This window comes from Struthio camelus, chromosome 19 (assembly GCF_040807025.1).
Source record: "Struthio camelus isolate bStrCam1 chromosome 19, bStrCam1.hap1, whole genome shotgun sequence".
NCBI classification, from domain to species: Eukaryota; Metazoa; Chordata; class Aves; order Struthioniformes; family Struthionidae; genus Struthio; species Struthio camelus.
In genome coordinates, this window is record NC_090960.1 from 9,556,241 (window position 1) to 9,576,634 (window position 20,394).

The following is a 20,394-nucleotide window of genomic DNA, read 5'->3' on the forward strand; positions in this document are numbered from 1 at the left end:
CCTGCTAAGGTTTGGGGAGCAAGGGTGAGCGGTTTGTGTGTAGCTCTCTGACTCCTCCACAGTTATGCATCAAATACAACCAATGAAACCGTTATCCCTATCTTCCTCTTCATGGGCGATCAGGTCATTTCTTTTGCAGACCAGCTGGCATTCATTCACAGATGAAACGTAGTCCGGCAGTGCCAACTTCCTAAGCAAAAAGGTCACGTGTGTGTGATGAACGGGTGCTCACCAAGGGGGATGCCTCTTGGCCACCTCTTGCCGGTGCCGTACTCGCTCCAGTTGGCTGGGAATCACTGGGGGACGTGGAAAACTGCTGGCCTAAATCTGTGGTGGACTGGCCAGACTGGTTCAGCCCATCCTCATGTCTTGTGTGTTTTGTGGCTGGGGCTTTCTGTAGGCTCTTCCAGGCCTACTAGCTTTCTAATCCTTTTTCCACTTTCCACCTTTCTTTTCCTGAATTTTTTTTGTTCTTACTCCTCCCCCCCTCTCCCACCTCTCACCCCACGCTTTGGCTTCCTGCGTGCACTGCAAGGTCAATAATCTTGGTAAAGGGTTTTCAGACATAGCATATTTGAACTAAAGAAAACAAATTTTGCCAGCATGTTTTATGTCCCCATGTAAAACACAGGCATATCCATGTTTATCAGCACACTGTGCAAAATGGCAGAGAATTGATTATGTAGTTTTAGTCAAAACTCTCTAAAGCCAACAGGATTTTTGCCTGACGTGTACTGGAGGATGTATTCCTGCTTTACGTCCTGGGGCCAAGCTCTACCTGCCAACAGCTTGCAAGGAAAGAAAGACTGCTATGTGAAGCAGGAAGCCCTCCTGGCTCTTTCTAACAAACCTGGATGCTGTGACAAGACGACATCATGTTTTCAGAGTCTGTTTGTTTTCCTTCCAGGTTCCAGCCAGCAGCTGGTTTAATGGAGAGGATCCAAGCTATAGCTCAAAATGTCTCGGACATTGCAATAAAAGTAGATCAGATTCTCCGGAACAGCCTCATGAATGGAAAAGGTAAGCGTGCGAGGCGATCCCTGTAGCCTATGCCCTGGTCACAGCCACCTGCTCCAAAATTCGTGCAGGTTGTGCAGTTGCAATAGAGAAATCAAGCCAAGCTTACCATGGAAAGGCTGATAAAAATGCAGGGGAGGGGATGCTGATTTGAGGTTACTTACCTCGCCGCTGTCCGCAAAATTAAGTGGGGCATCTCATGCTCTTTGATACACCTTCTGTGTCTAACTCTGTGAAGATGTAGTACATGGTCAGACCAGACACTGGTGAGTGCAAATCTTGTTTTGCCACTGGGGCTTCCTCGTTCTGCCAGCCAGCAGTTTGGGGACGTTGATCCACAAGCTGATGTCTTGCTGTGGGGAGAGCAGATGTGTTTTGGCCGAAGTTATACTTTCTTCGAGGTGGTTCACGTACATTTGTTGTTATATGGATGCTACTCTGGCTGGGGTATCACTTTGCCAACAGCCAGACTTTCTCATGAGATGGTCTTGGGCAAGTCCCGTTGTTTCCCTTGTTCAGTTTCCAACCTGTAGAAGGGGAACGTCAGACTGTGATGCTCAAAGAGACCAGCAGGACTTTGTGGATCAGGCTGTGAACTTTTACTTGGAGTTTATATGTGCCTGTATGTCTGTTCCTGCGGTATCCCATTCACAGGGGAAATCAGCCTTGTCACACCAGGTCATTAGTTGGCACCCTTATCTTGAGTGGTTTAATATCGCCAGTCCTACCACCAAACAGAGGGCTGGGCTGATTTCTGAAGAAGTTTTCCTGCTCCATTTTCTGGGCTCTGTGGCAAAGCCTCAGTGTGTTGTCCTCGCTTGTCCCTGGTGCTGTTACCTCCCTGGGTCAAAACCAGGGTCTTGGAAACAGCAAGATCAGTGTAGCAGATACAAGAGCATTTTATCACCTGCTTCCTCGTTGTGCACTCAGACCACCCCAGGGTATGAAATTTGTAGCTACTTTTTATTTTTTCTTCCTCTGGCCACGGACAATGTTCCAAAGAGCCTTGTCTGCCCCCTTTGATATGGGGGGAGGTCTGGGCCAGGCAGTAGATTCCTTTCCTGATATCAATATTTAATGTCCATCTCCATTATGGAGACCCGTTTCTCAGTGCAGAGGAGAGTATACTTAATGTTAACAGCATAAATACTTTCACGATTGGCAGCACCATGTTAGAGCAAATGGAGCCTCTCGTCATGCCCCTGACCCGTTTTCACTTACTCAGTCTTTGGCTCTGAATAACAGATGTCTGCCTATGCTTGGGCCAAGGGAGCAGCGGCTGAAAGTTATCTCCTGTGCCAATACAGGACACATTCACCATGTGTAATTAATGACAGCTCAGCATACTGGAAGCATCTCTTCAAGGGAGGGGAGGCCCTGAGTTTGGGCTGAGCCCATCTTGGAGACATCGAGGACACCTTGCCGTTACAGTCAGGAGAGCTGGAAAAGGAGGCTAGATAAGAAACCGTGCTCTGTGGTCTCCTGACACTGGTAACTCCCTCCTTAAAGCATTACCTCCCTTGGCCAGGAGGACTTGAGAGCTTAGGGAATCAATCTGCAGAGGAGCAAGACCTGTGAAACTAGTGCCTGCAAGGGGCAGGAGCAGTGACAAATCTGAACTCAGAGTTGAACGCTGTGCTTAGTCGAGCCCATCTTCCTGTGGCAGGCTGCCTACTCGCCTTCCTGCCCTGGGGCAAGGAGTAGTGCTGTCACCGGGCTAGAAAGATTGGTGGTTTGGATCCGGAGCCAGGGGGCTTGGACACAGAGCCAGGAGACGTTCCCTTTCTGCTCCCGGCAGTGCTGGCAGAGCAGCGTGGCTCCCCAGACCGCTGCGGTTTGGGTGGCCGCAGAGGCTGGGCGCTTGTGTCGTCATATGGGAGGTGCTAGCTCTACTTCTTCAGCCTCATCTCTAATTAGGAAGCTTTTTCCGTTATAGGAGAGGAAGAGTGTATTGGAGAGGCAGTGTCTTTTATTAAACCAGCAAGAAGGATAGAAAAGCTCTCATTACTATTTCTAGACGATTTCATGCCTTATTCCGAGCGTGTTGTCTATTTGTGTTGCAGGGTGGCCAGGGGCCCACAGATGCTGTGTGCCAAACCTGACCCTGCTTTGGGTGTTCATCTGGGGGGATCCTGCTTCTCTGGTGGCACGCTGGAGCGTGTCAGCGGCGGTGGCTGAGACAATTTTTATTGTGATTTTACGGTGCAAAGGCTGTCAAGTACTTCCTTAGATCCTGCAGCCAGTTTATTAAAAGGAGTGCGAATAGGTGGCACCTGGAACCTAGACCAAATCCAGTAATTTAGGCTCAGAGAGCAGAAGAAAAAAAAATATACACACACATATATATACACATATATACGTATGTATACACACACACACACAAAAGAGGAACATCGGAAAGGGCCATGTGCCTTGCCTCCTGGCTTGGCCACGGTGTCCAGGGCGCGTGCTGCCAAGTGGGAGTGTAGCCGCACGTAGGCAGCGACTGGCAGCCCCGTCCCATCACCCCACTGCCTTTCCTGGCACTGCTGGCTAACCTGCCAGCACGTCCCAGTCCTCCTCTGCCCAAGTTCTCTTTCTGCAGTGATGGACAGCAGGAGAGACCAGTGTGAGGTGCCCAGGGACCCCAAGTACCCTGACTGCGCTGGAAAAGTGGAGGTGAGTCGGGGTGCTCTTCCCTTCTCGGCTAAGACAGTCTCGTCTCCAGATAGGCCAGCTCCTCTGGGAGAGGGGCTCATCCTCAAGCGGAAATTGTTGGGAAAGGCCTAAAGCAGCTAATATGGGAGATTAACCTGGGAAGTGCAGTGCAGAGGGTGATGCTTCCCAAAATGACCCTTCCCTTTAAAACGGGACCCAGGTCAGGCCCTCTGAAGAAGGAAGAGCAGAAAGTACCTCTTGTGGTCAGCCAAAGGGTCCTTGCAGAAAACAGGGCATGGCTGCATTGTGGGGAGAAAACACAAAGGTAGGTGTCCTGCTGAGGACAGGTTGGGAGAATGCATCTCTCTTCCTGAATAACAGCTCTTACCTTTAGCTTTAGTAGCATGAAGCATTGTAGCCACAGTAGTCGAAGGACAGAAGAAGTGGGGTTTGCAGGCAGCAGTCGAATCAGCTCCAGGAGATTACCTCTCCCTGCAGACCTCGCTGCCTGTATTTTCTTTGTTTAATGACAGAAGCATGATGAGGAGAAAGCACTGTCACATCTTCTTTAAATATGTGGAGCATTAGCTAGGGTCTAGGAAATAATCTCAGCGTTGCACAGAAGAGCATCTTGTTAAGGTGACAAGGACCTTGATCTCAAACATTATGTCCTGCCTGCCACAGCATGCTCTTCCCACCTGAACGCAGCCTGGTATTTGGCCTGGGGCACGATTGCTTTGTCAGAGAGCATATTTACATGAACTAATTAAAAGCATCTCCCTTTCCCCTTCCCCTCCCAGCCTCCCACTTCAAACACAGCTTAGATTTCTGTAGGGCTGAGTCTCTATGAAAAGATACTGAAGGGTATATTAAATGGCACTAGGGGTTGTATTTTCCTCTTCCCCTAGCACTAGGCATCCTTTCCTTCCACTATTTGAGTAAATTCGGAGTGTAATTTAATTGTCGAAGGCTGTAATTCGATCTCCTGTCTGGATGATTGGTGCATTTTACATATTGGGCGCAGTGACCTGCCTCCTGAGTAGATTTGTTTTCGTAGTTGAATTAGAGGCTGGCAAAAGCCCTTCCAGGGGATGATAGATCGGCGGTGTGGTGGCTGGTTCTTCTCCTCCGTGTGAAATCATCCTCCGGGACTGCCAGTAGAGCTGTCTCCTCACCCCGTTGTGCCCAGGGCTGTGAAACCAGCAGGTCTGCTCGCTCCTTGGCAAAGCTAACAAGAAGAAATCCCCGTAGCATATCGTTTGCTAGGAATTAGTGACTGCCCTGAGGGAGCACGTATGTACTTGCTGCAGCCTGTGCTAAAGCCTTGGTTTAGCTTCCATGGAAAAAAGGTTATGGAAAAGAGGAATCTTGGTGCAGAAAGCCGCTAAGTGCAGCACGCCTCCGGGCCGTGGCTGCTATGTGCTGCTGCCTTGCTGGGCTGCTGGGTTTCTTGTGGTGGTGTCCAAAGCAGGCTGGCAGGAGCGGGAGCCTGATGGGTTTCTTTGCCTCCCTTGCAGTGGATGAGGGCCAGGTGGACCTCTGACCCCTGCTATGCGTTTTTTGGCGTGGACGGCACAGAGTGCTCCTTCCTCATCTACCTCAGCGAAGTCGAGTGGTTCTGCCCTCCCCTGCCCTGGAGAAACCAGACAGCGGCTTTGCCTTCGCCCGGGCCGCTGCCCAGGGGGCAGGTAAGGCCACGGCAGCTCCTGTCCTGCCTGGTGTGAGGGGGGTTTTGAGGGCTCAAAGTGACTGACACGAGTGTTTCCAGAGACAGCAGTGTCAGCAGGCCTCCGAGATGGATCTGGAGGCAGCATGTGAATTTTCTCACCTCTGGGGTGTCACAAGAGTCATTGCATGCAACAGGGCCCAGGGAATTTGGCGCATTAAGCGGAGGAGCTCTAGTTTTGGGCTGTGGCTCAGCCATGGCGGGGGGCTGTCCAACTGGGAAGGGCCTGTGTCATGCCAGCTCTGCCGGATTTAGAGCTGGTGCGAGGGGCTGTTGTATTACAGGCTGCTGCGGGTGGTGTGGGAATCAGTGGTGCCAATGCAATCCCCAGATGTGAACTTTTATTTATAATTCAGGATCCTTTCTGAGTAGTTTTCTGTATCCATCAATTCAGGAGCTGAGAGAAGAGGCAGTGGGGAAGGCAAAACACCCCCTCAATTCCCTCCTCTCCTGCCTGCTCTCCTGTTCCAGGTTTTCCAAGGGAAACCTCCCTGCAGCCCCCAGCTGGTACTCAGCAGCTCCGGAGGCTGGAAAAGAGCCTTTTTTGCCGGGGGCTCTTTATGCAGCAGATGCTCAGGGAGAGCAAACCTGCTCTGGTCCCCTGGGAGCCCTCAGGCTCCTCTCGCAGCCGCTTCCCCTACACTCAGACAGCAAAGCTGCTTTCTTCCCTAGGCAGCTTTCCGAAGCGACCTCGCTCGCCTCCTGGAGCTGGTGGGTACGGGCAAGGAGTCCCTCATCTTCATGAAGAAGAGGATCCGGCACCTGGCTCAGCAGTGGCTGCGGGCGGCCCGGCGCCTGGAGCAGAAGCTGAAGGGCCGGCAGAGGGACCAGAAACATGTACGAGCAGATCGCACGGGGTCTCGGTAGGGGGAGAGGGCGGCTGCACTGCTGGGGACGCAGGGGGCTGCGGCCAGGAGCGGGGGCGGGCTGGGAGGGAACGTGATTTAGGGATGCACGTGGGCCTGGAGGGTCCGGTCTGTGGTTGTAGCGGGGGTGGCCATGGGCACATCTCTGCATTCGGGGCACCACAGGCTTGGCTTGGCTGAGAGGTGGACTGAATTTTGGAGATGGGTCCTGGTGGTAGGAGGCAGGTCCAGCTGGGCAGACTGCTAGCAAGAAGGCTGGAAGGGGTTGGCACTTCTCCTGCCCGGAGGTACTGGGAGGGGTTGGCACCTCTCCCACCCAGAGGTGCTTGATGTTGCTAGCCCTCCTCCTATCTGTTTTTTTACAAATTATTTTTTTACAAACAATGCAAATTTTTGCATTTTTTAGTTTGGCCTTTGGATGCCCTCCTGCAGTGAAACTCAGCTTCCCGTCCATAAGCCAGACCCTGAGGGGCTCTGGGAAAACAGGCCTGGTCCTGGGATGCAGTGAGTCAGTCAGTGGGGGCTGGTAGCTGCTGAATTTTAGGTCTTTGCTCATTAGACATGGATTGCTAGTCTTCACACCTGAGTGATTTCCCTCAGATATTAAAGCCTGAATAAGGAGTGGGGAGTGAATTGGAGACTGTAACTCCTTTCTGACCAGAAAGGCAAAACCACCCTCCCCAATAGCACAGCCGCGTTTCTCCCCGGACCAGCTCTTGTGCCTGCGATCCGCACCTCATCCCCTCTCCTTGTCCCTCCAGATCCTGATCCATATCGGCTTCCTGACGGAGGAGTCGGGTGATGTTTTCAGCCCGCGGGTACTGAAGGGAGGCCCACTGGGGGAGATGGTGCAGTGGGCCGACATCCTGGCTGCCCTCTTCCTCCTGGGACACAGCCTGCAGGTCACCGTCTCGCTCAAGGAGCTGCAGAGGTAGGTGCCACTTCGCCTTCGGGTGCTGGCTCTGGGCAGCGTTAGCCTCTTGCAGGCAGCACGCAGCGTCTCCCGGCTCGGCTCAGGTGCAGGAAAGGCCCTTTTGCTCCCTTCATCCCTTGGGGACCGTCCCTGCAGGCTGGTGGTTGCAGGATACAGGTGTCCCGGGGGCCAGCCGGCTCTTCCCGCCGCATGTGCATGGCTGCGTGCAGCCCCGGGGTTTCGCCGGCGTTGTTTGAGAGGTGACTCTGCTCCTTCCTTCCTTCCCTCCCTCCCTCCCTTCCTGTCCAGCCGGCACAGGCTGCCAAAAATAACCTGCGTCCCTTGCAAGGGAGAGCGGCTGCCGAGGGGTCCCTCCCTGGGAGTTGCCCAAAACTCGTTGCACGGTGTCCTGGCGGTGGCTGCGAGGACCTTGTGAGCTTTGCTCTCCTTGTCAGAGAGATCTTAAGTTGGAGGGCAAGTGCCAGTGCAAATGCAAGTGATAACAGGATATAAATCAAGCAAAGCCTGAAGTAGCCTCATGGGCAGAGGAGATTTTGGGCAACGCTAAGCCAGCATCTGCTGCATAATGAGCCACGCTGAAAAGGGAAGGGAAAAAACAATGCAAAAAATCCAGCCCGGCCCCTGCAGCATTCAGAATTAATGAACAGAATTAGCTCCCGACTAATTAACTCAAAAAAAATAATCCTGGTCCTAATGCAGAGCGCAGCAGCTTCTCCGAGAGGCAGGCATGCATCACAGCGATTGCTGGGCTGCGCTGCGTGCTGAGCTAAATTGACGTGCTAAATAATATCCGTGTACTCGAGGATGAAAGAAGTTAATGGCTGGGAGGGTTTTGTTGTTGTTGTGCGATTCTTGTTTGTGTTTTTTAATGAAGAGCCTCACGGTGGCCATTTAATGATGGGAGGGAGCTGGCTGAATCTTACCGGGGGGGTTTGCAGCATGTTCCCTCAGTGAGCGACTCTGGAGAGCGGCTGCATTGCTGCCTGCAATGTTTTGCCTTTCTAAGGAGTAGCAGGGGCTTAGGCATCCGCTAGCTCTGATGACATCTCTTCTCCCTTCCTATATGAATTTGGACGTGTCCCCTGAGACACCGAGGAAGGAAGCGGTGAATGACAGCTCTGACTCTATTCCCCTTCTTAGCTGGGATTGGGAGCGAGGGAGCTGGATTCTGGCTGCAAAACCGCGTGCTCTGGTTACCTGCTGTGAAGTGCAGCTTGTAAATGAGGCTGCCTCCTCAAAATGGCTTATCTTGAGGAGCAGCCAAGCCACAGAGGCTCCAGCGTGACCTACTTGCCTTGCTGTTCATCCTGAGGCTGTTTTCTTGCCCAGCCTTTTAACCTCTCTCTGCTCCAGCAATAGAAACCACCTCCACCTCCCCGAGCACGTGGGGCTGCCACGGCTGGAAAACGCTCCTCAGGGCTCGTTGCGCCAAGGGTTATCACAGCTCTACGTGGCCCTCGCGCAGTGCCTGCCTGTCCTGAAGCGATGGCAGGATAGAGCCCTCCTGCAGAGAGGGCTGAGCGATGCCAGCGATCCGTCGTTTTGCTTGCAACCCTTTCAGAAACGTCCCTGCTGTCAGGTCGGCACGGCATTAGGCGGTGGCTCTGAGGAGTGCGGAGATAAGCCTTCACGCTGACACAAGCAAGCGGGAGGCTTAACAGAACATGGCTGATTAATAATGAATTGTGCTAATAGTTAATCTTGGATAATTAGTTCCCACCTGGTGGGTGACTTTGCCTCTTGACACAGCTTTGGGCAGGGGCTGGTGTGCAGAGCAGGGATGCATGACGAGGCAGAGTTTGGATTTGGTGCCCTGCTCCAGGGAGAGCCCCAGGACTGCACTGGGGTTGGACCTGGGGTCCCCCGGCCCCTTCTTTCCTGGGTATGCTAAAGAAAACTCCCTCCAGCCCAGGTGGGAAACACACTGTGATGCCTCTGTACTTGCCTAGCAAGCTCTGCCAAGGAGAGAGAAAAGTCAAAGCCATGACGATGTAGAAAGGTCAAGCTAGCTGCTCTGATTCCTTAAATCCACTGATACCATGCAACCTCCTGAAGTGGCATAGCCTTGTCCCCACAGCAGGCCAGGGCTAAATTTGTCCTCTCCTGTTGTGTACCTGTGGCCGGGCAGTGTGCTTGCACTATTACGAGGTGGCTGGGCCACCTCTCAGTCCAGGATGGCTCCTGCCTGCCCACATCTCATGAGTATTTGGCTTGATGAGCGTGCTCCTTGCTCCTCTGCAGCCTCGTTGTGTGTGCTGGCCAGGCAGCAGTTCAGCCCAGATCTTTAGCACCCTGAGGTGCCTCAATAAGGACTTAACTATACTTGCTCATGCAACCACTGCCCTTTCCGTTCAATGGCAGACAGCAGATTAGTGGTTGTTTTGGGCTAGAGATGCACAGGGGCCATCCACTGGCTGTTGAGGACATGGGCGAACAGGTCCCAGCCACCATGAGTAATGATGAGGTCCCTGCTGCAGGCGCTGGTGGGAGGAGCTGAGATGTTGGCATTGGCGACTCTTGGATGAAGCTTCTCTAGTAGTGCCCGCTCTTGCAGGGGCTTGGGGGTTCGACTGGGTCTTGTCATAGCCTAGCAATAACCAACTCAAGTTCCTGATTTGGGGATATTTTACCCCAGAAATGTGAAGTATTTCTTCCACTTTTTGTTTATTTCTCTTTGGCACCCCCCTACTCCTTCCAGGACTTGGAGCTGCAACTTCTCCTGCTCATTATGGCCTTCACAGCAGAAAGACTGGTGCCTATAAATTATTCAGTACAGAATAGCCTCTCTCCTGGTTTGATTTTTATCAAAATTTCTGAGCTGATTTTTATACGTGTATTGATCATTGGCAAGGGATCACTAAAAGGTTTGCGTGTCTACACTTCAGCCAATAGTTATCCAAGAGCTGTTCATTAGTAGTGTGTATTTTGACTGCAGTGCAGCAATGCCTGGAGGCACTGGTCAGGATTTGGTCTGATATGCTGGGGATCATGCAGACCAGTAGGAAAAGTCTGTATCTGGCCCAAGAAGCTGTCAGTCAGAGGTTCTGGCTCATGCTGGGCTGTCTGGGTGCTCAACAGGAGTCCTGTTGGGTTGAAAGTGAAAAGGAAGAGTCCACACGTGTGGTTGCGGGATCCGGAGCGTGACAGCATGTGCCGGTCAGCCGAAATCATGTCACATTGCATCTGTCCCCTGAAGGATAATGTTCTAACTGGGAGAGGAGGCAGATGGCAAATTGCAAATGATGAATAGCACAGGGTGTTAAACTGCGCTTTCCCAGGTGGTTTTGCAGATGAGTGCTAATTTTGAGTGAATATGAGGAACTCTGAGGATTTGCAGACTTGCTCTACAGCTTGGCTACTGGCTGTCCAAATGCCTCGGACCCCTATGAGGTCTGAGGATTGGATCTGCAGAGCTGAGCCCTGGCTTTTCATGGGGTGGTGTCAAAATGGGCTCCAAGTCTTCATCAAATCACTCATCCTTTCGCAGAGGAGAGATCACACAGTCGAATGCAAAGTCACTGCGCTGGGAACCAGGAGAGGTTACTGTATTCCTGACCGTGACACTGGCCTGATGTGTGCCCTCAGCCACGTCCTTTCACCTCTCCATGTTTCCCCACCACATCTTCCCTCTGCCTGGCCTGGCCAGAGTGGGCTGGGCATACCTTATATTTCAAAAGCAGTACTTCCTGGTGAACTGCAGGAGCTACTGAATTGCAAGATGACAAATCTAGCTTATCTTTCCCCCACCCTGACATTTCAGAACCTGTGAATTGTGCTGCTGTGTCGTAACAGAGGCTGCCACTTCTCCTCTAGCTGAACTATCTGCAGGTGTTTGTCCTCTTTTGCATTTCTAAGTGAATTTGTTAGCTTCCTTCTGATGCATCTGGACAGGCAAGAGGTGAAACACGCAATTATCTGGTTCCAATGTAAAGCATCGCTGGGCATTTGTTAGCTATACTGTAGTACCCGCTGCAGTTTGCAGCTGCTGGGAAGGAAGGCAAAGGCCTTGAGCTGAGTCAATTAGTTACAAGTCATCTTCCTTGAAAATTTTGTGCTAGGTACATAGGAGCAGTAGGAAGAAGACAGCATTTCTAGTCCAGTCTTGAAATGGAGAGGAAGAGACCCCCGTAGATTTGAATGTGAATGCTTGGTTCTCACTGAAGGCCCCTTATGTTGCTTTGGTAGCCAAAAGGCGCTTTCAGGGAAGTAAGAACCAACCCAGCACATGTGTGCGAATTGCTTGGTGCGAGAGGTAGGTGAGGACGAAAAAGGAAAGTTGCTTGAAACACCTGAACTGGGTTGTTAATGAGGCAGCTTAGAAATAGAGGTTGGAGAATCACAAGCAGTGCGTTAAGAGCGGTGGCTCTCCCAGTGCAAGAGCCACAATAATTGCTGGATGCGTGGATCTCTTCCTCCTGAGCGCTGGTGCAGCACATCCGGCTGGGCTGGGTGCCGCGAGCCTTGCCGGCGGGAAGGATGTATGCCTGCGTGGGCGCACGGCCTTCCTCTGCCACGGCCTCGCTGGGTCGTCTGCTTCCTCCGAGGCTGCCGTGGTGCTGCGGGGATGGAAGGGGCAGGCTCTTAGCTCTGTCATTAGAAAACAGCAGAAGTGATCAAATCGGTGTCTTGCTCTAGTTTGCGGGGTTGGTAAGAGACTGCGGGTGCAATTCTGCAAGCTGCTAACGTGTCTGAGAGTATTGATTTCGGTGACTTTGAAAGGTGCTTTTGAAATTGCCCCCTTGAAATTAACTGCTCATAAGGAAGGACAGAAAGTCGAAGGAAACAGGATTTGATGCCTTGTGAGGTCAGGGCTCTACGAAGTACTCTCAGAGTTTAATTGCTCCGGTGTCAAGTTCTGGACTCATAATATGGGCCCTGGCAAGGCAATTCATTTTAAGCATGCGCTTTTCTCCTGTTCTTGCAGCCCTTTACCTGCTGAGCAGTTGCAGCGTTGACTTTTCATGGTGGTCAGCGTATGGTTTAGGAGATGGGGGTTGCATGGTGGGGCTGGAGTCAGGGGAGAGGCATGGTGGCGCGGTGGGACACGGCTCTGCTCTGCGCACTGGCAAGGAGGAGCTCCAGAGCTTCCCGATGAACGCTCCCGGGGCTCTAGTCGCATTGTCTGGCACGTACTTAATTATAGCTGCTATTTTCCTGTGCTTTCCACAGCCGCCGAGGTGTACTCAGACTACAAAAAGGGCCATTCAAACGGAAACGCTATGTCCAGATGAAGGCATTTCTAATTATTTTCCGGTAGATAAAAGCTGTCTTTGTCTTGCATCTGTTCATGGGAAAACCAGAGCAATACCCAGGCTCAGGCTTTACTCTCCAGTTGGCGAATGCTGTTGCTAATGTGCTCCGGGCAAGCCAGGCATTGCTAGCGCAAACAGCCGACAGCGGCTGATCGCGTGGGCTCGTAGTGGAGCTACATGGTAAGGGGCACGGGGATTTATCAGCTCCGTGCTGATAGGGATGAAACTTCAGGCCTTTAGTATCAGATGTTCCCATTACCTGAGATAGGACTTTTCTGTAAGCTGTTAGTGTTACTGGGTTGTTACTCTTTTTCTGGTCAGGCTTTCATGTTTGCGCTGGACGTTGGGATGCTGAGCACTTCTCAAAATCTGGATGTTTCGTTAGAGGTCTCCCTGGAAGCTGAAGATGGTTCCCTGACTGCGAGTACTTGACCACTGCAAACCCTTGCAAAGGTAGAGATGGCAAAGACTGACCCAAGGGGCTGCATGAATGCTGTGCACGCAACTGTGTCTAAGCAATACCGTTTTCTCTGGTCCACGCTTTAATCAGGACATGTTTCCACTGGCAGCATCTTAGGTGATGGGTAGCCAAGGGTCCAGGACATTAGCTGGTGGAAATCAGCTTTGCTCTACTTGTACCTGCTGAAGATTTGGCTAAAAATATCCCTTTATTTTGAGCTGCTGCAGGTGTTATGGAGCAGCTCAGTACAGCTGGGGCTGGGCTCAGCTTCTGCCGCTAGCTGGGCGAGCCCAAATATTTAGCTACCTTCCCCAGGAAGGCACTCGATTATTTGCCCGGTTTCTGAGCAGGAAGAGCCACTTGCTCCAGCCATGTATGGGGCAGAGTGTTGCCAAACACAGCTAATTACTGCAGTTTGTTTCAGTTCAGAGTCGAACCCTCTTGCTCCTTTTGGCCTCTCACAGCCAGCCCCAGCTGCGTGCAGCGCAGCCGCGGAGCTCCAAAATGGAAAGCCAGGTGCGGCGAAACGAGAGCCCTACGCGTTAGGGCGACTGCGAAAGCTGCTGCTTTTAATTACAGCAGCTTCCCGGCTCCTCTGAGGAGGTAGCTTTGCTGACAGCTCCCACGTGAGGACTGCGGATAAGCTGCCTTGCCGTTGCGAGGAGTGACAGGGAGGGATTTCTTCCACCTTTGAGGGCTTCATCCTGCAAGAGAGAGAGAGAAAGGTGCATAAATTAGCAAGAGTTACTGAGCTGTTAAATTGCACTTCTTCATGAAATATGTTTATTTTGGAGCCAAATGGTGACTCACAGAGCTGGATTCTTTGCCCATTGCCGAAACCTCAGCCTCGTTACGTAGAGGTTATCATAACCTTATTATGTAATACTGTGTAATTTGTTATAGGCGAGTGGAGGGGTTGTGCTTTGTGTGCAGGGAGCGTCGACCCTCCCTGCGAGAGCCCAGAGCTGGCGAGGTCATGGAGGGAGCTGGGACGATGGAGCAGTCCTTCCCGAGGCTCTGGCAAATCTGGCGACAGTTCAACCGGGAGCCCCTGGTTCAAGCTCTGCTGCCAGCGCCGGTGGACAGCCGGCTCCCAATTTCCAGAGGGTTTCACTCTGCTTTTGGGACGTGAGCATCCATCTTTGCTCCTTACGGCTTATCTCTGCAGCCCTTATCTCTGCCCTCTTTGGGCACCGAGATGGCCTTTCCGAGGGCTGCGTGGAGAGGTTTTTCCCAGCCTGGCAGTGCTGCCATTGCGCGTGGTGTAAGGGGATCTCACAAGGCTCTGCCGGGCTCAGGGAAGCTGCAGAAATCTGGCATTGCTGTTTCCTGCAAGCATCTCCAGCAAGTGCCACAGTCTTTCTGGGCGCCTGCGAGCATGCTTCCTGCCATGGCACCCGCGATGGGAAAACAGGGTTTTGTTGAACCTCAGGAACAAGCAGATTGATTGCTAAGCCTCACCCCCCAGCCTGTTTTGGCTACATCACACGGGCTTGATCATGGGTGAGAAAGAGTTTGAAAGCCCACGGCACATTGCAGAAGTAAAAACATTGCAGAAGGCTTCAAACAAATGCTATAAATTCTTTAAAACGACTCGCTTTCGAGGTCATAATGTCCTTTCCAACCGGAAGAAGAGCTGGGCTCAAAGGCCATGCAGCAGGGGCCATTCATCTCCTATTTGCACTTTAAATCACTCTTGAGGGGCTTTCCACAGCCGCCACGTGCCAGCTGGGCCTAGTCCCTGCACCTTTATCCGTTGGATAAAAGCACCATGTTGCATGCTTGGAAACGGGCAGAAGCGGAGGGAGATGTCAGTGCAGGAGCAGAGGGCATAAACCAGCGAGGAATAAGCCCAGGTTTTGCACTGGAGGGGGAAGCTCAGGGGTGAGGGAGAGGAGGGTGCAGGTAGCTGTGGCTGGGCCCGCGGAGCACCGAGCTCTGTCTGCAGGGAGTCTGGATGGGCTGATGCCATAGCACAGCGGTGGTGGAAAATGTGGTTGAGATTTCGGGCAAAGAAAGCTCCTTCTAGACCTGAGAGGCTCCCCCTAAAACAGCCTTACTGGAAAGGCTGAAGGAGTTTGGGAAGGGAGTAGACGCATCTGCAGATGACTCTTCAAATGCAGCCGACCATTAAAATCAATCTTTCAGGCTGATTCCGCTCTCTTGTGTGTCAGATTTTCGGCTGGGTGAACGTGCTGCCCTCGGTGAGGTGAATGCTGATCATGCTGGGCCAGGGAGCGAGGCCCGTGGGCACCACAAGCCCATGCTGGAGCACTGTGGCCTGCAAAAATCAAGGCAAATCACTCCACTGTCTACCTCTGGGACCGCAGGCTGCGTGGGACAGCCAAATGACTCCCGCATTAATTAAAAAAGGAGGAGGGCCCCGGAAAGTTGGTGACAAGTCTTATGGGCTTTTCCTAGAAATGAGAGCAAAATGTCTCAATGTGGATGTTTAAGGTCGAGACGGTGACTGCTTCTATGCAGAGAGCAGCGCGTGCCGCCTGTCCATCGACCACTCAGAGAATCAGGCACTAAAATCCCGAGGTGGCTTTAGCCGTTGTGATGAGCCACTGTTTTTTTTTGTTGTTGTTGCTTTTTTGCTCTTTTGCCCTGCTGTGTTCAGTGTTGGGGGGGGTTCCTGGTGAGAGGAGGAGGAGGAAGCCAAGTGTCGGAAGATGCCTGGTTTTGCAGGCTCGACGCAAAGCCTTTCTCCCCCTCCCCTGCTGCACTCCAGCTTGCTGATGACAGCAGAGGCGGGCAGCGGAGATGCGATTAGATATAATATCGGATATTGGCCCAGTCTGTCAGCAGGTTCCCATGAGATCAATTTAGTGCTGGACTTTTCCAGCCTGGGGAGGGATAACTTGGAAGGAAAGGTTGGGTTAATTTGAAAATAGGTCAATAGGATGTAAAGATAACTCCACAGTCATCTGAATTCAGAGAGCCTTCACCAAGCTCAGGAAGGGAATGGGTCCCTTGGTTGATTAAAGTACCTATAAGGGGAAAATAGCAGGACAAGAAGCTGCTGTAGGTTTATTCTGGAGTAGACACAGCTGTTTGAAGCAGCTGGCTGAGAGCAGTGTGAAAGGGCCGGTGCTATAGGCAAGCACAGCTCTTTTAACTGGCTTAATTAAAGGGGAGAATGCCAGCCAGCACTGCTTTAGCTGTTACCTTGCAAAGAGAAGCAAGAGCTGAGCTTTAGCAATACTGACATGCTAATCTCGGCCATCAGGATGGGATCAAGCCACTTACCAAGGCAGCAGCTGGGCTGCCTGTGCTAGGGCTCCAGCGTGGGGTGCGTGAACAGATTGCCATCCTTTGCTCGTTTCTGAGCGGAAGTTTTTGAAAAGTGGTGCAGGGATCAACTATTTTTCAAAACAAATCTCTTGGCTAAGCTCACTGTGAAAAAGGCATTTATGCTCATCAATTTTATTTGCATAATTTCAAGCGCCATTAATAGTACATGGCATGAGGAAAAATCACGGAAATTTCACTCCAACCATGAGTGAAATTGGGTTTAGTAGAAAATTAGTTGACTTAACTGGCAAATGATGAAAGCTCGAATAAAGAATGTTTAAATAAGGAGGAATGAAAAAAACTCTGCCACCTAGAAGGTACAGACAGGATTTGCATGATTGGAATATTAAAATGAGTAGTTATAAAGTGTTTAGGAAGGATACGGGGGTAAATGCAGAGATGCTCTGCTTCAAAGGCTCCAGTGTTGCTTTTAGATTTATTCCTGACTTGCAACCTGGGTGCTGGGAGCGTGAATTAATCTGGCAAGTAACAAATGCCAGCAGAGCGGACGTGTGGCAGAGCATGGCGACGTACCGGAAAAAGGGATAGTCAGTCTTGTTATACATAACCCCTGGAAAGTTTTTGCAGGCTTCGGTATGAGATACGCTAATCTCCCCCAGCACCTTTTCAAGCCTAGTTAGGGCTTTTAAAAATTATGGATGATTTTTCTAACACAGAGGGTGCTTGCCTCTTAGGATGTGTGTCCTGGGCTGAATGGATGTGGCAAGGTTACCTGGGGTCTAGGCGCACAGGACAACCCCGGGGTTATTGCAGGACCGTGCGGAAGCCTGGCTTGCAGGCAGCAGTTCTGCTGCTGGAGCAGAGTGCAAAGTGCTGTATGTCCCCTGTGGTCAGGGAAACAGGGAAATACACACTCATCCTCCAGCAACAACGCTGCCGTAGTTGTTGAGTATGCATTCTTGATTACTGAGTACAGCATGTCCACCGAGAAAAAACAGCAAGTATGTGAAGAAATGTGACAGTAGTTATTATCTCTATAAAATCCTCGGGATTTTAACTGGCTTAAAATTTCCTTTTTGCCCTCCTGCCCCAGTTTGCTGGCTTTTCCCCTGTGCAGAGGGTGACCTCTCTGTGCAATGCTCAAACCTTGCTCCAGCCAATTTGTAATCCAACACCCAGAGCCACATCCCTGGGGGGCCAACAATGCCCAGAGCCCCCACCTGCACCACAGCTCAGAGCAGGGATTCCCCAGCCCCTGGCTTATTTTTCGATATCCTGCATTGCTATAAAATGGTACTACCACTATTTGAAGTAGCACCTTCTTTCTGGAAGGGGGAGTTTATGGATGATGTCAGGGGCTGCTTCCTGCTATTTGCCTTTAGATGAGGTCAAGCCCCCATTGTATCTATGCAACCAAGAGGCCACCCCTGCTGCCAAGGACTCTGCGTTAATCAGACACGACCAAGGTGGAATGGCAAAGTGATTTACCTGGTCATGCAACTAGGGCATGGCAGAGCTGAGCTTTGAGCCTGTATCTCCTGAGACTGCGTCCTACCTGCTGGCACATCAACGGCATGAAGGGGAGCTTCTGAGGCCGCCTCTAAGCCACCAGGCAATGTCTCCTCCTTGGTGCTGTTGAATATAACCCTTTAGAGCAACCACTTTGGCTTCCGAAGGAGGGTTGAGATAACTTCTTCCTCTGTCTTACTGCGGTGGCTCTTGGAGGCGAGAGCTGTTCTATTCCTGTCATGTTCCCAATCAACCAGTTTGTGTAAAATTACCCATTAAAGTGATAAAACTGCAGCCGGTTTCGCCTGCGGCTGACCCAGCCTGGTCTGCCCTGTGCTGATGCTCATATTCTTTTTGACAAGAGCAGTGAAGCGGCTGCAAATGCTGCTCTTTGCCTTAAATTGAAAATCTGTGTTTTTCCTGGGATTGGTGAGTGATGTGGTTCCACGTTTACTCTCTCTCAGTTGTTTGGCATAGTCATATCCATAACTTCAGGATGGCCCTTCAGTGGTTTGCTTGGCCCTCAGGTTGGGATGGGGCTGGAAGAAGAAGGATCCTTCTGTGAAGGATCTTCCACCTGAGCTGGATTGTTGCTCAGGTGGAAGAGCTGTTGATGTGCTCTCTGAACAGCCATGGGATCGATAGATGAAATGCCGTACTTGATCATCGGTTTGGGCAAGGGATGAGGACCTTTTGGAAGTGCTCCTCAGAGAAAGTACCTGTGGACTGTGTGACCACAGACCCACTCTAGTTTTACTGAATTACACGATAAAACCCCAGTAGGGCTGTAAAGAGGAGTCCCAATTTCAGAGAGGCAAACATAGAGGAATTAAGAGAACCAGTAAGAGAAGTTGCATAGTGCGAGGGCTTCAAGAACCTGGAAACTTGAAAACTAACTGGATCTTGTATTCCTAAGAAAAGGAAAAGTACTTACAGGGATGTGTGGGATAAATTCCCATCTCCAAATAGATGCTAGGAATAAGTGAAGAGCCCAGAAGAAAACGAAAGAAGACTGACATGTAAGAAAAGCTACATCATAGCAGGCAGGAGCTGAGGGAGAAATTTCTCTGGCTGAGCTCAGACTTGCAAAATAAAAGATATATTCTTCAGCCCTGTTAGAGGAAAAGAGCTATGAAAAAAATGGTACTCTTATACAGTGAGAGTGGGGCAAAGCTCAGATGGACCAAATGAATGCAACGTTTTGGTTTTCTATGAGGATGTTGCTGCTAGTTTTTGAGGGAGAGCAGGGTAGTAAAATGAGAGTGAGCTGAAGGAATTACGGTGTCTAAGAGAAAAAATTACACAAACACTGATACTGAGGGATGGACCATTTGTATTCCTGAGCGAACTCGCACTCAGAAATCACAGTTACATGTAACAAGGATTTTTAAGACACCTGCTTAAGTTGGAAGGTGTCATGAATTTTCTGAGAAAGAGGAAGCATGGTCCAGACAAGCAGATGGGCTGTCAGGCTAACATCAGTGATACACTTAATGGAAGAGCTTTGGAAAGGCAGATTCATCAGTTCACAGAAGTAATGGAAAACGGAATGAGACATGCCACAGGTTTACCAGTCTTGTATCATGCCAGATTAATCATATATTGCATTGGCAGCAGGGTAACTGATGATCTCGATAAAGAGATTGCAGTCAATCTAGTTTATCTGGATTTCCATAAAGCATTTTATACACTGCTGAAGGGAGGAGGGCTCGAGTACATCTGTTGTAAGGAACTGGCTGAAAACCAGTGCAATGATACTGAGAGAAACTCGGTGTCAGACTGCCTCGAGGTTCGGGTCTGGCTCCAGCCTTATTGAGCAGTCTTCTATATGGCACAAAAAGTTGGAAACGTGAATGAAATTTGCACAACATCCAAATATGCAGTATCCCCAACGTGGAGGAGGATCTGAGGGTCCTCTAGGAAGCCAGCAGTATCTGCGAGGATGGGAGTAACAGAAATGGTGTAGCACATGGGCAGCAGAAGGGATTTAGGGACTGGTGACGGGAAGATCGGTGGTAAAGCGGGGAGCCCTGTCCACAGAGGAGGGGAAGGACGTGGTTGTGTTGTGGGATAACTAAGAGTCACCGATGTGATTGTAAAGAAAGTAAATGAAATCTGGCGTCTTTCACGTGAGAGATCCTGTTGCGCAAGGGGAGCGTGCGTGTCGAATGAGGTGCTGGCGAGCCCTTACTGGAAATGCTCTGCAAAAACCTCATCCTCTGTGTGTGAGAAGGGTGAACTCAGCTGGAGCAGGTGCAAAGATGGAGAGGGACCTGAACTTCCCCAGACCTCGTGTTTTGGACCCTGCGATTAACAGCTGAGGAGGGGGGACAATTCCTTTGCCTTTTGTCTTGCTCCATGCAGAGAAAGCAGATCAGCATCAGAGCTGTTCAAGTTGACGCTCAGTGTTGGCACGAGCTAAAAATGGGTTGTTTGGTCATGGATGTGCCTGGTCGTTCCCCGTCAAGGCTCGTATTGGTGGGGGCGCACAGCAGAAGGGCTGCCTGGGCGTCAGCGTCCCCTGTGCCCTATGGGGCATGAGGCAAATACTGGGGCCACGCGGGAGGCACATTGCCTTGCTCAGCGATGGTGGGCAAAAAGCCTCCAGCAGGTCTCAGCTCTTTTTTGGCAGTGTTTTACTGCTCTGCTTGGGGGCAGTGATATCTTTGCAGGCAAGATGGATGTAAAGTATCTGCTGTTCTCCTGCCACAGAGGGGCTAACCTCTTGGCGAGGT

General features: G+C 51.1%; 1 protein-coding gene across 4 annotated transcripts in view; it reads left to right on the forward strand.

The window, feature by feature from the left end:
• Positions 1-20,394, forward strand: part of MGAT5B (alpha-1,6-mannosylglycoprotein 6-beta-N-acetylglucosaminyltransferase B) — an 82,887-nt gene that overhangs the window by 41,621 nt on the left and 20,872 nt on the right. For all 4 annotated transcript variants that reach the window (XM_068913802.1, XM_068913804.1, XM_068913803.1 and 1 more), the window contains 5 exons: positions 908-1,020; positions 3,602-3,675; positions 5,172-5,342; positions 6,053-6,217; positions 7,008-7,177. In XM_068913802.1, coding sequence (XP_068769903.1) covers positions 908-1,020; positions 3,602-3,675; positions 5,172-5,342; positions 6,053-6,217; positions 7,008-7,177 — 693 coding nt within the window. The remainder of the gene's footprint in view (positions 1-907; positions 1,021-3,601; positions 3,676-5,171; positions 5,343-6,052; positions 6,218-7,007; positions 7,178-20,394) is intronic.